Source organism: Suncus etruscus, chromosome 10 (genome assembly GCF_024139225.1).
Source record: "Suncus etruscus isolate mSunEtr1 chromosome 10, mSunEtr1.pri.cur, whole genome shotgun sequence".
Taxonomy (NCBI): domain Eukaryota; kingdom Metazoa; phylum Chordata; class Mammalia; order Eulipotyphla; family Soricidae; genus Suncus; species Suncus etruscus.
The window spans coordinates 28,880,995-28,896,556 of NC_064857.1; the positions used below are offsets into that span (position 1 = coordinate 28,880,995).

Here is a 15,562-nt window from a genome sequence, read left to right on the forward strand (position 1 = left end):
TAAACTAGGTACCTTTGGAAATTTAATAACTGTTCATTTTCTCATATGTTCACTAACTATAGTAATCTTCACTCAGTTTAGAAATTGCAACTAGGTGGCGCTAGAGGTAAGGTGTCTGCCTTGCAAGCGCTAGCCAAGAGGACCGCGGTTCCATCCCCGGTGTCCCTGAGCATCAAACGGGTGTGGCCCCAAAAACAAAAACAAAAAAAAAAAATGCAACTCTGTAAACAAATATAAAGTACTTAACACTATCATTTCTAAAAACTATGTACAGGTATTTACAAAATAACAAAAATATACATTCAAATAACTCCAGATCCTTAACCTACATATTAGCTTGCTATAATCTCTCATTCACTCATCTCATCTGCTCATCATATATCTGTCAAAAATCATAACTTTGTCACAGAGCATAAACTTTACAGTTGGGAACCAATACTAAAATAAGTGAATTCCAAATATTCAACAATCATAGTATAAAAATAATGTTCAAAATAAAATTTAAAATGGCACAACTTATGAACACCACAGAATTTTGAAGAATTCAAATATAGAATACTATCTTCTACTTTAGGAACATGGGTTAGTTTTTTTTAATGATTCTGATGTCTCATAATATTGCTACTCACAATAATTATCTAAAAACGTACCTTAGCAGATAACCTTTCATCAATAGGAAGAGAAACTCCCAGAGTAGATGGATCTATTTCACTTGTAGATAAAAAATTTTTCTGTGTATTAAGAAAATATATTACTAATTGTTCTCATGAAATATTTTACAAATATATCTTCACATTCTACATTTTAAAATATTACAATTAGCAGTATAAAAGAAAATAACTGAATGACAGAAAATTACAAATCTAGAAACCATACCAAAAATAATTATAAAAAGATTTTCTTCCATATACATCTCCCTGAGGATAATAAAGCCTTCATTTTTATTTGAAGTACATAAATTTTTGTTGTTGCATGAGGGAGAAGAAATTTCCTAATATGCGTTTCTCTTCTAAGCATATTGTTCATGCTTAGTGTTCCACTATTCTGTAAGGCAAATTTCAAATTCCTAAAAATATCCTTCTACATACTGAAACAATATTTTTCTTATTTTTCCTGCAGTTATATGAGTTAAATATTCTCAAATGTAAGCAGATGTAATTGACATTGTTTATGTGTAACTTCCATTCTTATAGTAGAAGAATAGTCTGTAATAGATATCAGATGTCAAAGACTAGACCCCACACTTCTGTACATATGTAACACTCACCCCTTGTGCTGATTTCCTTCTGTCTACCTACCAAAGATGGTATAAGGATCATAGAAGATTGGGAAAAAAACTTAAACAAACTAGTAAAAGATGCACACAAATTCTAGATTTTTTTATAATAGTACTTAGCAGTCATATAACCTAGAGCAAGTAGCTTAACTTCTCTGTTTGACTTCCTGGTTGTAAAATAATTCTATCTATATCACTGGGTTATTAGTTTGACTCAGATTATATACAGTGCTGGGAATCAAACTACTGCCAGCCATATGCAAGGAAAGTGTCTTAGGTTTACGATCTATATTATCTCTATGCGCCAGTAATTGTATATTTTACCTCCTACCAACACTGCCATTCCATACTTACAAAGTAGTATGAAAATAGTACATATAAGAGGGTCATCTCACCACATAAAGAAAAGTATGGAAAAGAGTGGACATTGAGGTCCAAGATCAGAGAAAAAGACTGAATCAGAAAAATGACCTGACATGCCATAAAGAATTTAAATTTTTATCCTACAGGCAGAGAAATGGCATTTAAGTATTTTATCTGAAAAGAAATAAGATCATTCTGGAAAGTATCATGGGAAAGACTGAAAATTATCATAGTGGAAGAAACTCAGTTTAAAATCTTCAATCTGCAGCAGTTATTTAAGACAAGAGGATAACAGACTGAAATATTCAGAACTGTTCTGAAATAAAGCTCCAACAGATTGTTTACAGAGGCATATTGTTCTATCATGGCCTACCACATATATCAAGTTGAAAAATCTGACCCTAGGGGCCGGCAAGGTGGCTCTAGAGGTAAGGTGTCTGCCTTGCAAGCGCTAGCCAAGGAAGGACCGCGATTCGATCCCCCAGTGTCCCATATGGTCCCCCAAGCCAGCGGCAATTTCTGTGCACTTAGCCAGGAGTAACCCCTGAGCATCAAATGGGTGTGGCCCCAAAAACCAAAAAAAAAAAAAAAAATCTGACCCTCTTTATACTTACTTTATTATTTATATCTTTCAAAAATAATCTGTGCTAACCCAGCCAAGTTGTAAACCAAATGTATTAGGCTGATATACCTAATATAAAAACCTGAAGTCTATCATTTATCCTACCTTCTTCATTACAAATTCTCCATCTGAAAGCTTGCCCTTATTAGTGGAGCAAGTAGAATATGTCAATTCTATTTTAATTTTACAAAGTAACACTTTTCATGAAACTAAAACGACAGGGGGAAAGAGCACTTGCTTTGCACACAGTCAACACATGTTCAATTCCCAGACTGCATATGACTTCAATCTAACCATAGGTGATACCTGAGCTCAGAGCCAGCTGTAAGCTCTCTAAACCATAGCTGGGTGTGGCCCAACAGCCAAAAAAAAAATTTTTTTAAAGCTACCTTTTCTGTTTATTTTGTTTCTGTTGTGTGCCACATATTACAGTACTCCTATCAGAGGCTCAGGGATCAAACCCAGACTGGCGGTACACAAAGCAAGCCTCTACCCATATTTTTCCAGGCCCCCTTTTCTGATCATTTTATTCTTCTTGTTAGAGTTCTCACTTCTAAAATTGTAATGATGCTATATTACAAAGAATCTAAACCCTACATAATACATCTTCATAAGTGATTTAAATAAGCCAGTTGAATAATGAATGGGTGAATGAGTATTTAAAAGCAGTATCAAGAAAGGGGAAAGCTGTCTGATTTAGGGGAAAGCTGTCTGCCCTGGGTACTGCCCCAAACACCTTCTGATCTGATTAAAGCCTCTTAGTTCTGGCCACCAGGCTCATCTTCAAGAATCACGTGTTTGAACGTTGAAACCCCAAACATGCCTCAAATCCCAGAGTTCAGAAAGTCCCTTGGATGTGCGACCAAGAGAGCTCACTGTTACATACCTTGCATTTGCAAGGTCCCTACTTTGATTCCTTTGACTACATGCCCTGGCCCCAGACAGAGTCAAGGTTATCCTGCAGTTCCCAGCACCTCAAGACTGAGCAAGACCCCATCACTGAAAACCCAAACTTGAGCCAGTCAAGTTTGTTGACTTGCTGAATATAGAAAAGAGTAGTCACTAGAGTCCCTGAGTACTTCCTGAGAGAGTACCCCCCCCCCCCGCCCCGGCCATTAAAAAAAGAGAAAAGAAATATGGTTTCCATTACAATTTATATATGGAGAACAGAGAGATAGTAAAGCAGGTAGGGTACTTGCCCTGCATGTGGCTGACCTGGGGTTAAATCCCAGAACTCCATATAGCCCGTGTTCCACCAAAAGTGGTCCCTGAGTCAGGAGGAAGCCCTGAGCACAGCCAAGTACTGCCCAAAAGTAGGCCTGAGAGATAATATAGAACTTAAAAGTGTACCTTAGTTCAATTCCAGCACTCCATGGTACCCTGAGAACTACAGAGTGACTGCAGAATCACCAGGAGTGGATCCAGAAGCTCAGAGACTACAGTAATAGCTGGAGAGCAACACTGGATGTGGCCCCAAAAAATAAATTTTTTTTTTTTTTTTTTGGTTTTTTGGTTTTTGGGCCACACCCGGCGGTGCTCAGGGGCTACTCCTGGCTGTCTGCTCAGAAATAGCTCCTGGCAGGCACGGGGGACCATATGGGACACCGGGATTTGAACCAACCACCTTAGGTCCTGGATCGGCTGCTTGCAAGGCAAACACCGCTGCGCTATCTCTCCGGGCCCCCAAAAAATAATTTTAAAAAATTATCCACATGAGGAGGGATGTGGACACTGGTGAAGGGATTAATGTTGGAACACTGTATGTCTGAAACTCAATCATAAAATTTGTAACATTGTAGTTCATGGTGATTCAATTAAAAAATAATAATCTGGGGACTGGAGAGATAGCATGGAGGTAGGGCATTTGTCTTGCAGGCAGACAGACAGTGGTTCAAATCCCAGCATCTCATATGGTCCCCCGAGCCTGCCAGGTGCAATTTCTGAGCGTAGAGCCAGGAGTAACCCCTGAGCGCTGCCAGGTGTGACCCAAAAACTAATAATAATAATAATAATAATAATAATAATAATATGCATGTTTTGGTACAAAAATACTGAGCAATTCAAATAGTGACAATATACAATTTAAACATAATTCAGAATATTTTTATTACTTAAAATCACAAATCCTAATGTGATCAATTAATTAGTGTGCTAAAACATGCATTTAAAATAGTAGTAGAGACCAGGGGATTTTCCTGGCATATGGCCTTACCCAAGTTCACCCCCAGTACTCCAAATGGTCTCCTGAGCTCACCAGAAATAATTCCTGATAGCAGAACCAGGAGTAATTCTGAGCACTGCCGTGTATGGCCCAAATAAATAAATAATAGAAAATAAATAAAGGGGCCAGGAGAGATAGCACAGCGGCGTTTGCCTTGCAAGCAGCCGATCCAGGACCCAAGGTGGTTGGTTCGAATCCGGGTGTCCCATATGGTCCCCCGTGCCTGCCAGGAGCTATTTCTGAGCAGACAGCCAGGAGTAACCCCTGAGCACTGCAGGGTGTGGCCCAAAAACCAAAAATAAAATAAAATAAAATAAAATAGCAACAGAATAAGTATTTAGGCATATAAAGCAATAAAAACAAATGCAAAACAATAATCAAAGGCTGGATTAGAATAACAGAAAATTATAATACAGATTAATCTTCCAAAAAGCAAAGATATAAAGTAACAGCATCAGAAGCTTCAAGATCACAATAAAACCACGTTTCATATTAGCTTGAGAACAATAAGTTATTATAAGCTATTAGATATCAAAAATAAAGCAAAAAAGGCAGACAACCCTACCTTTCTTTTTGCTTGTGCAATACCCTAAAGTCAAGGAAAAACACTGTTGATAAGATGTATTCAAAATTCTTTCTCTCCATGTATATATTAAATCAGAATAAATGAGATCATTAAACATATAGAATAAGCTTAACGTTGTAAGAAGCTAAAAGATAAACTTGAAATGGCAAGATATACATAATTAGTCATATTATTTAAAATAATTTTGTAAACAATAAAGAAATATTGTATAATTTATTAAATAATAAATCAAAAATGTCAGATGTTAATTAATAAAATTTATTGTTTAAGCTAATAGGGAAACAATTAGCAACTATATAAATCTACATGTCACTTTAATGTACATCTGGGGGAACAGACTACAAAAGTAATAATTAAACTATTTTATGCTATAAAAAATGTATAGAAAACAATTAGCCCCACAACCCACAGCAACCACTATGTAAACAATGGCCCAGCTTCACAGCTTCACCACTAATCTTAAAAGAAATGCAAGCTAAGCCAAGCCAAGCTACTGACATTTATTATATTAACTTAATTCTACAGAAGCTGAAGTTCTAGAGCATGTAGCCATATCTGGGCCATGGATACCTCCAAATTCCACAGTACTGGTAGCTTAGAAGGAGCCCACCAGATTAGATGGGAAAGCAGCACAGAAACCAAAGGAACCCAATAAACAAAAAACGTGAGGCAAAAAGCTCAAATAGCAACAACTTTATAAACCCTCAATGACTTTAATGACCCCATTGTGAGATAAAAACAATTTTCATAAATTTTGTTTACTGAAGGCTTATTGTTTTGTTTGTTTTGATAATTCCATTACCCAGTTTGTGGTAACAAGCAATATAAAATCAATAATTTTGTGCCTGCTAAGGGGGCTGGCTTGGGAGATGAGTGGGAAACTGGGGACAATGATAGAGGGAAGGTCCCACTGTGGGTTTGGTATTGAACACTGAATACCCAAAACAACTGTATTATGAACAACTTTGTAAACATTGGTATTTAAATGGGGAAAAATATGTAAGCAACTAGAATTTATAATCTTAGATAAATTAAATCCCCTATGGAGGCAGAGCAGTAATGAGGGGGTAGAGTGCTTGCACTGCAGGTGTCTGGTCCAGATTCAGTCTCCAGCATCCCATATGGTCTCCCAAGTAATACCAAGAGTAATTAATTCCTAAGTGCAGACCCAGGAGTAACCCCTGCACACTGCTAGGTGTGACCCAAAAACTAAAATTAATTAAATTCCTAAAAAGAAAAAATAAAGTTTTATAAGTAAACTTTAAGTAAAAAGTATTCCCTAAATATCAACATAAAATTTAAATTACTCTGAAAATCAAGTCTGTAATATTCCAAGTTATCCATCCCATCCACAAAACAATTACATTTTCTAACACTCCATTTCTAGATTACACTGGATACCTAAAAATTAATACACTTAAGCAACAGAAAAACAAATTTAAGAAATCAATTCTGATACATAACATCCAACTAATACATTTCATTACCTGAGTAAGATAACGCCTATAATCTTGCCGCAATTCTTCTTTTAATTTATGTTTCTTCTGCTCATAGTCTTCTCCAAGTGGTAAACTTAATCCATAATTGATTCCTACAAAGAAAACAAATTATTACTAAAGTAGCTCATTTTCAAACTAATATGTGGGTGGGGGGAAAGAGAGAGCTCATTCTCTAATGTGTGTGATGAAGATTATTCTCAAACTCATTCCCGTGTTCTTGCCTGCAGCCATGCCAGAGATCCAACTTATGGCTTCACACATACAAGTCAAATCTCCAACGACAATTTTAACTAAACTGTATAACAAAGCACAGCAGAAAGGAAATGTTCATAATAGTTTTGAGACTTCAACATGGCTGTTTTGTTTTAAATGCTTTGGAAGGTAGAGAAAATATAAGAGGTAAGGGTAAGGTCCTTATTTGCATGCAGCTGACCCCATTTTATCCCAGCACCACATAAACCCCTTATCACCACCGGAAAAAAATGACCTCCAAGAAAGATCTAGTGGGCCCGGAGAGATAACGCAATGGCATTTGCCTTGCAAGCAGCCAATCCAGGACCAAAGGTGGTTGGTTCGAATCCCGGTGTCCCATATGGTCCCCCGTGCCTGCCAGGAGCTATTTCTGAGCAGACAGCCAGGAGTAACCCCTGAGCGCCGCCGGGTGTGACCCAAAAACTTAAAAAAAAAAAAAAAAGGGGCCGGAGAGATAGCATGGAGGTAAGACGTTTGCCTTTCATGCAGGAGGTCATCGGTTCGAATCCCGGCGCCCCATATGCCCCCCCCCCCATGCCTGCCAGGAGCAATTTCTGAGCCTGGAGCCAGGAATAACCCCTGAGCACTGCTGGGTGTGACCCAAAAATCCACAAAAAAAAAAAAAAAAAAAAAAAAAAAAAAAAAGAAAGATCTAGTAGTAGCCCACAGCATCATTTGGATATAGCCAAAGACCTCCCCATCAACAAAAAATGTTTCTGTGTGGTTTTGGGAATGACATCTCAGTAGTAGTACACTTGTTATGCAAGCATGAGACTTTTGCCACTGTCAGAATTTGATCCCTAGTGCTGCCCTAGAGAACTAAGTGTGATCCCAGAAGCTCTGCTATTTCAGTTCCCTGACATCACTATCAAATAAATGAAAACCAATAAAAGTGTGAAGAACAATGAAACTGAGTATGTGAGCACAATAATCAAGTAAAAAACCCGTAATTACCACAATTAAAACTATTTTTTAAATTCAAATCATAGTTTATTAACAACATGACTCAAAAGTATTGATCACAATTAAAACTTTAAGAGTGCCACAAACATGTGCATAGCCTCTGGCCTAAAACTTTAACTTTATAAAATAGAACAGTATTCCATTGAGTATACATAACACTAATGTATCAGATAGAAGTCTAGTAGTTTTTTTGCTTTTTTGATAAAGACCTGAAATAGCTTACTTTTTTTCTACAAATCTGTAGACATGAAATTCAGATAGTCATAACAAAGATGAATATTGGGTTTTTTTTATCTATTTAATCTCATTCTGTAACATCATGGAGCAATACAATAATTATCTCAAATTAACTCTTGTTGATCTATGTTTTGATAATTCCTTTTGCTTCTGTGTTGTTACAAACAATATGAAATTTGTTCCCGCAAAGAAGTAGACCAAAGTTGAAGGTAGAATATTAGGAACACTGGTGAAAAGATCACATTGGTGATAGAATTGGTGTTTAGGCTAACATTTAATGCCTGAAACAATTGTATTAGAAACAATGTGGTAGGGGCTGAAGAGATAGCATGGAGGTAAGGCATTTGCCTTTCATGCAGAAGGACGGTGTTTCAAATTCCAGCATCCTATATGATCCCCTGTGCCTGCCAGGGGCGATTTCTGAGAATAGAGCCAGGAGTGACCCCTGAGCGCTGACGGGTGTGACCCAAAAACCAAAAAAAGAAACAATGTGGTAAATCAGAGTTATAATGAAAAAAAATTGTGTGATCAAAATGGTCTTTTATTTATTTATTTTTGGATTTTGGGTCACACCCGGCAGCACTCAGGGGTTACTCCAGGCTCTACGCTCAGAAATTACCCCTGGCAGACATGGGAGACCATATGGGATGCCGGGATTCAAACCACTGTCCTTCTGCATGGAAGGCAACGCCTTAACTCCATGCTATCTCGCCAGCCCCTCAAAATGGTCTTTTAGCACATAGCATTTTTATGTTTTATTTTGGGTGGTGGGCTACTAGGCCACCTGGTGACAGTTAGGGGTTATTTCCTACCCTCTGCTGAAAGTAAACTCCTGCTGGTATTCAGGGGAGATCCCCAAATTGGGGAGAACCCAAATTTTATGTTTTAAGCATATTTCTTAGATCTCTAAATAAAAGCAAGCACATGATTTTCATTCAACAATTGACACAATCCTTACACACAGATTCCATTCAAATTTTTCAATTAATTTCACTTAACATACTTATTTTTATAAATTTCATAAATCATAGCCACAACATTATTCATTAAAACCAGTACATGTTTCTCAGTTTGCATTAAAGTTTATATATACTTTATCCTATATTCTCATTTGTAAGATTTCAATAAGAAAAGCCACTAAACTTTAAACTTTTTTACAAGAGCAGGCTAAAACTCTCAAAATCAATTTAACATGCTTACTGACATACCTAAGGAACCCTTGGTCTGCTGACTGTTTGGTGGTATGTTTTCTTTAGCCATCGAAATTAATATTTTACTATTTTCAGAAAGCTGCTCTGATCCCTTTCCCTGAAAGACATAAATATTTACAGGTAAAAAAAACTTTAAAATATATATTTCATCAATATTTTTAAAAATCATATCTGTAATAAAAGAAACCTGAGTTTTTAAAAAATAAAATGTATTTAATACTATAATAAAGATGTTCAATTTAGCTTATTCCTTGTAAGCAGTTACTATCCCAGGTAATGAAAATATATGAGTTAAATTTTAAAAAAATGCGTAAAACACTGAGATAATAAATTAAACAGATAGAGACAGAATACACAAAAGTGAGTACAAGTCAAAATGAGAAGAGACTGGCTAAGAGAGAAAAAAAGAGCAGGTAAGGAGGCCTAGAAATGATGAATTAGGGTCAAGTGTCAGCCACTGAGTAGGTGATATCTGAACTAAGAATTAAAAATAACTATTCACTGGACCTGGAGAGATAGCACAGTGGCGTTTGCCTTGCAAGCAGCCGATCCAGGACCAAAGGTGGTTGGTTCGAATCCCGGTGTCCCATATGGTCAGGAGCTATTTCTGAGCAGACAGCCAGGAGTAACCCCTGAGCACCACCGGGTATGGCCCAAAAACCCAAAAAAATAAAAAATAAAAAATAACTATTCACGAACTTAATATCAGAATTATATAAATATAATGTGTATATGTTATATATACATATAACTAATAACTCTTTCCAATACTACAAAGTATTAGAAAATACAGAAGGAAGGTTACCAAGTCTGGCAATTAACCAAAAAGGCACTGGAGTTAAGGGAAAAAAAAAAATCTTTCCTACTAAATTCTGTTTTCTTCTGGAGACACTGGTGATAGAAAATGTGCACTGGTGAAGGTTGATGTACATTCTATGAGAGAAACTCAACCTTGAACAATTCTACAACCACGGTGCTTAAACAAAATAATTATATATTAAAAAAATATTTTAATTGCTTTCTTAGTCTCATTATTAAACTTTCCCATGCCTTAGGTTAGTCATTTGGAAAGTAACAACAGTACTTACTCATAAATCCCTGTGAAATATAATTATAAATGTAATCTCTAGAGGCAGAAAAATAGTACAGCAAGTAGGGTACTTGCCTTTTACATAGCCAACCAAGTTTTATCCTCAGTACTACATATGGTCTCCCAGCCAAGAGGATCCCTGAGCAAAGCTGAGTAAACCTGAGCGCCTCAAGATGTGCCCCCCTATGGGGGAAAAAAACAAAATTAATGTAATCTCTTAAATTTATGTTTCATCCATACTTTGCTGCAATATTCTCCGTATGTGTAAGGTTTTTTTATAGTCAGTATGTTCATATTATCATCATCTAGAGCAGGATACCTTAATCAGGAACAAATGACAAACCAGATGAGCCACTGATCAGTTTTTCCCAAAGTGAGCAATACCATCAAGGGAAAAGCAGAGGGTACTGGAATAATCTGGAAGGCAGTAGTAGCTTCTGTTACAATGTGGGGAGCACTTTCTTCTTGTTCACTTCAAGGAAGACTCACAGAGGTTTGCTTAGTCACTTTTTTTTCCTGAATAGCAGGTGGTAGGCCATATAAATTTATACTAAATCAACACTTGTCAGGATTATCTTGGACAAACCAATATGAGTGCTCTTCTTATAATGGAACATAAAACATAAGTTAATTTATATCCTATACCTTATTATATATGCAGATCCTAAGAAAGGAGTCACATCTATCTAATCTAGTGCTATAATTTCAGACAACAATCTCAATCAGAAATTGATAAATCCTCTTTCATAAAATCTAGGGAAACTCTAGTCTGTATGATACATTACTAAAAGACTTTTTTTTATGTATATGCTGAAATACCAACAAAAGAAACTACTCTAAATGATTTTTATTTTTTGCCATACTCAAAGGTGTTCAGGGATCACTCCTGGCAAGTTCCACAGACCACCTGAAATCAAAACTGAATCAGCTGTGTGCAAAACAAGCATCACACCAGATGCACTATAACTCAAGCACTAGGCTGCTAAAAGAAATTTTTCTTTGTTTTTTGGGCCCCACCTGGCAGCACACTGGGGTCACTGCTGGCACAGAGCTCAGAAATCCTGGCAGGCTTGGGGGACCATATGGGATTTTGGTTATCAAACCTGGATCGGCCACGTGCAAGTCAAACATCCTACCCACTGTGCTATCGCTCTGGTGCTAAAACATTTTATTTATTAATTTATTTTTTGGTTTTTGGGCCATACCCGTTTGACGCTCAGGGGTTACTCCTGGCTATGCGTTCAGAAATCGCTCCTGGCTTGGGGGGACCATATGGGATGCCGGGGGATCAAACCGAGGTCCGTCCTATGCTAGTGCTTGCAAGGCAGACACCTTACCTCTAGCGCCACCTTCCCGGCCCCGCTAGAACTTTTTTTTTTTTTTTTTTTTTTGGTGTTTGGGCCACACCCGGCGGTACTCAAGGGTTACTCCTGGCTGTCTGCTCAGAAATAGCTCCTGGCAGGCACGGGGGACCATATGGGACACCGGGATTCGAACCACCTTTGGTCCTGGATCGGCTGCTTGCCAGTATCTCAGAGTCAGAATGACAAAATGACAAAACTAAAGTAAAAATACATGGTTCTTAACACAAACAAGATACTTCGCATTTCATTTACACAGGAATATTTTAATATTTTAATGAAATGTATTTCAAGTCAATTATTAACTTTACCTTCATTTCCATATAAGGTGGATCACGTTCCAATTCTGCTTTATCTTTGGCCAATTTGGCTTTCTGCTCTTCAATAAATTCATCCAAATTATCAGCCATTTCACAAGTACTGAAATTAAAAAAAAGAAACCTTCAATGAGCACAGTATTTGGAAGCTAATTATTAAGATAAAGACATAAGTTTATAATTATCATCAAGAACATTAAATAAGGGCCCGGAGAGATAACACAGCGGCGTTTGCCTTGCAAGCAGCCAATCCAGGACCAAAGGTGGTTGGTTCGAATCCCGGTGTCCCATATGGTCCCCCAGTGCCTGCCAGGAGCTATTTCTGAGCAGACAGCCAGGAGTAAACCCGAGCACTGCCGGGTGTGACCCAAGAAAATTGAAAAAAAAAAAAAGAACATTAAATAAGTTTGAACAAACTATGCCTGATAATTTCCGCACTTCCCCAGAACCTACAACATACTTTAAAATATATCAAAATGTAAAATGACCCATTATTCCATCCCGAAATTAAAAAATCTAAGATACTGTAAATTTTTTATCACTTTTACATTTTTTAATAATTATTTTATTTAAACACCATAGTTAAAAGGGTGTTCAGGGGCCGGAGGGATAGCATGGAGATAAGGCGTTTGCCTTGCATGCAAAAGGACGGTGGCTCGAATTTCGGCATCCCATGTGGTCCCCGAGCCTGCCAGGAGCTATTTCTGAGCGAAGAGGCAGGAGTAACCACTGAGCACTGCTGGGTGTGACCCAAAAACCAAATAAAAGTAAATAAATAAATAAATAAATAAATAAATAAATAAATAAATAGGTGTTCGAAATACATTTGGGTTTCTTTTTTCTCTAAATTGCTAAGTTGTTCATGATTGAGTTTTAGTCAATGTACAAATCTTCACCAGTGCACATTTCCTGCTAGCAATGTCCCTAGTTTCCTCCCAAGGCCCCAATCTTCGTTTTTTCTTTTAGACACTGATTTTTAATATTCTAGATGAAAGAATATTATGCCTATCAGTTTATCTCCTTTCAGCACCCAGTTCTTCTACAGAGTAATCATTTCCAACTAGTATAGTCACAGTGGACCATTCTCTAAATTAACATAACTCCTCCACTAATTGTAGGAAGCTTCCTACCAACAACTGGTCCTCCTGGCCTTCATTTCTATTGTCTTTGGATACAATTAGCATACTATTTTTATATCCCACATATGTCTATCCCTCTCCCTGCTCATTTCAATCAGCATAATACTCTCCAGATCCATCCATGTATAAGCAAATTTCATGACATCATCTTAACAGCTGCATAGAATTCCACTGTGTAGATGTACCACAGCTTAAATGGCCATTCATTTTCTTGGGCAAGTCAGTTGTTTCCAGATTCTGACTATTGTGAATAGTGCTCTGATGAACACAGGAATGCAGAGGACTTTTATGAATGTGTCTTTAGAATCCTAAGCTATAAACCTAGGAGTTATATGGTCAGATATATGGAAGCTCAATTTCTAGTTTTTTGAGAAATATTCAGATTGTTTTCCCAAAAGGCTGGTGACTCAAGATTCCCATCTGCAGTGATTGAGAGTCCCTTTCTCCCTGAATCCATGCCAGCAGTGGCTGTTCTTGTTCTTTGTGAGCTGTGCCAGTCTCAGTGGTATGAGATCTCTCATGGTTTTGTTTTGCATCGCTCTGATGGCAAATGATGTGGAGCATTTTTTCATATGTCTTTTGGCTATCTGTATTTTCTTCTTTGAGAAAATTTCTGTTCATTTCTTCTCCCCATTTTTGAATAGGGTTAATTATTTTTTCTTGCTAAGCTCTACCTACCAGTAACTTGTCTGACATGTGCAAGTCTTTGTATTCTTTGGAGCTGCAGAAGCTTCTTAGTCCCATTTGTTTATCCTTGATTACACTTGCTTGACAGCAGTGCGTGTTTCAGCCCTGAAAAGGCCTTTACGTTCAATGCAATGGTGTATTCTGGCTCTATCTTCCTCTACGTATCTTATAGTTTCAGGTCTTATATGGTCTTTAATCCATTCTGATTTGGATTTCATGCACAGTGTTAAAGAGGGTTTTGAGTTCACTTTTTTTTTTTGCAAATAGCTAACCAATTTTCCCAATACTTGTTGAAAAGGCTTTCCTTGCTCCATTTTATATTCCTTGTCCTTTTTATCAAAGATTAATTGATCATATACCTGACAGTCAGTCTCAGGATATTCAAGTCTATTCCCCTGACCTGAGGAATTGAAATGTTTTTATTCTAGTACCAGTTTAATTTTTAATTAATATCTTTAGTTAAGCACCATGATTACAAACATGTTTGTAGTTGAGTTTCAGCTATAAAAAAATATCCCCCATGACCTACAACATTCCCACCACCAATGCCCCTCATTTCCCATCCTCCCCATCCCCTGCCTGGTTCAATCCAAGCATTGCACATAGTCTCCTTGAGCAAACAAGAGTGGTACCTAGAAGGTGAATTACATGTTTTATTTTATTCTGTGTCTAATTTTATTCTGACTCCACCCATTTGTAGCAAAAGGATTTCATCATTTCTTTTCTATTTTTAAGTTTGTTTTGTTTCTGTTTATGAGCCAATCCTGACAATGTTCAGGGGTTACTCCTGGATATGCACTCAGAAATTATCCCTGGTGGTGCTCAGGTAAATAACCACATAGGATGCTAATGATTGAACCTAGGTCAATACATGCACAGCAAGTGCCCTACCAACTGTACTATCATTCTGGCTCCAGATTTCATCATTTCATATACCATACTTTTTGTACCATAAGACACACTCCCACCCCCCAAAAAATGATGGGGGGAAATGTCTGTGCATCTTATAGAGTGAATGCCTCCTGGAACTGAAGCCTGAATATTACAAAAAATGTACTTTTTATTTTGATATAAAAAAAAAAGTTAGATAAATTTGCTTAACCAGCTGTGGACTGGCATATTGTAAATATACTTCGGTCTTGCAGGCTAGTTGTTCCCAGCCATCATCTCCTGATGGCATCTAACATTGCACCATTTTCTTTAGAATATTTCTTTCTTGTTTTCCTCGTCTAAAAACTATGTGCATTTTATGATCAGGTGCATATTATAGAGTGAAAAATATAGCAGCTGATTAACATTCTACAATATATACATCTCTATCCATTCATCTGTCTTTTGGCACGTGGGTTGTTTCTATATCTTGACTATTATAAACCAACACAGGTGTGATTTATCATCTTGAAATAATGTTGTTTCTACTCTTTGGATATCTAAAAAGTAGAACTGCTGGAGGCCAGAGCAGTAGTATATAGCAGGGGGGTGTTTGACTTGAATGTGGTTAACCCAGAATCAATCCCCAGCATCCAATATGGTTCTCCAAGCCTGCCCAAAGTAATTCCTGAGTGCAGACTCAAGAATAACCTCTGAGCACCACCAAGTGTGGTCCAAAACCAAAAGAAAAAAAGAAATAAAAGGTAGAACTATTGGGAGCTATGGTAAATGTTTTTCATTTATTGAAAAATTTCTATATTGTTTTCAATAAAGAAACATACATAATTATATGTACATTAATGCTACA

At 37.1% G+C, this 15,562-nt stretch overlaps 1 protein-coding gene across 2 annotated transcripts in view; it reads right to left on the bottom strand.

Annotated features, from left to right (window-relative positions):
• Window positions 1-12,096, bottom strand: part of CSPP1 (centrosome and spindle pole associated protein 1) — an 88,091-nt gene extending 75,995 nt beyond the window's left edge. The window contains exons 1-5 of one of the 2 annotated variants that reach the window (XM_049781855.1): window positions 11,993-12,096; window positions 9,228-9,327; window positions 6,556-6,659; window positions 5,048-5,071; window positions 651-731 (exon numbers count right to left, since the gene is read on the bottom strand). In XM_049781855.1, the coding sequence (XP_049637812.1) occupies window positions 651-731; window positions 5,048-5,071; window positions 6,556-6,659; window positions 9,228-9,327; window positions 11,993-12,091 (408 nt within the window). In that variant the 5' untranslated portion in view covers window positions 12,092-12,096. The remainder of the gene's footprint in view (window positions 1-650; window positions 732-5,047; window positions 5,072-6,555; window positions 6,660-9,227; window positions 9,328-11,992) is intronic. The other variant, XM_049781856.1, reaches the window with a different exon arrangement.
• Window positions 12,097-15,562: the final 3,466 nt, after the last annotated feature.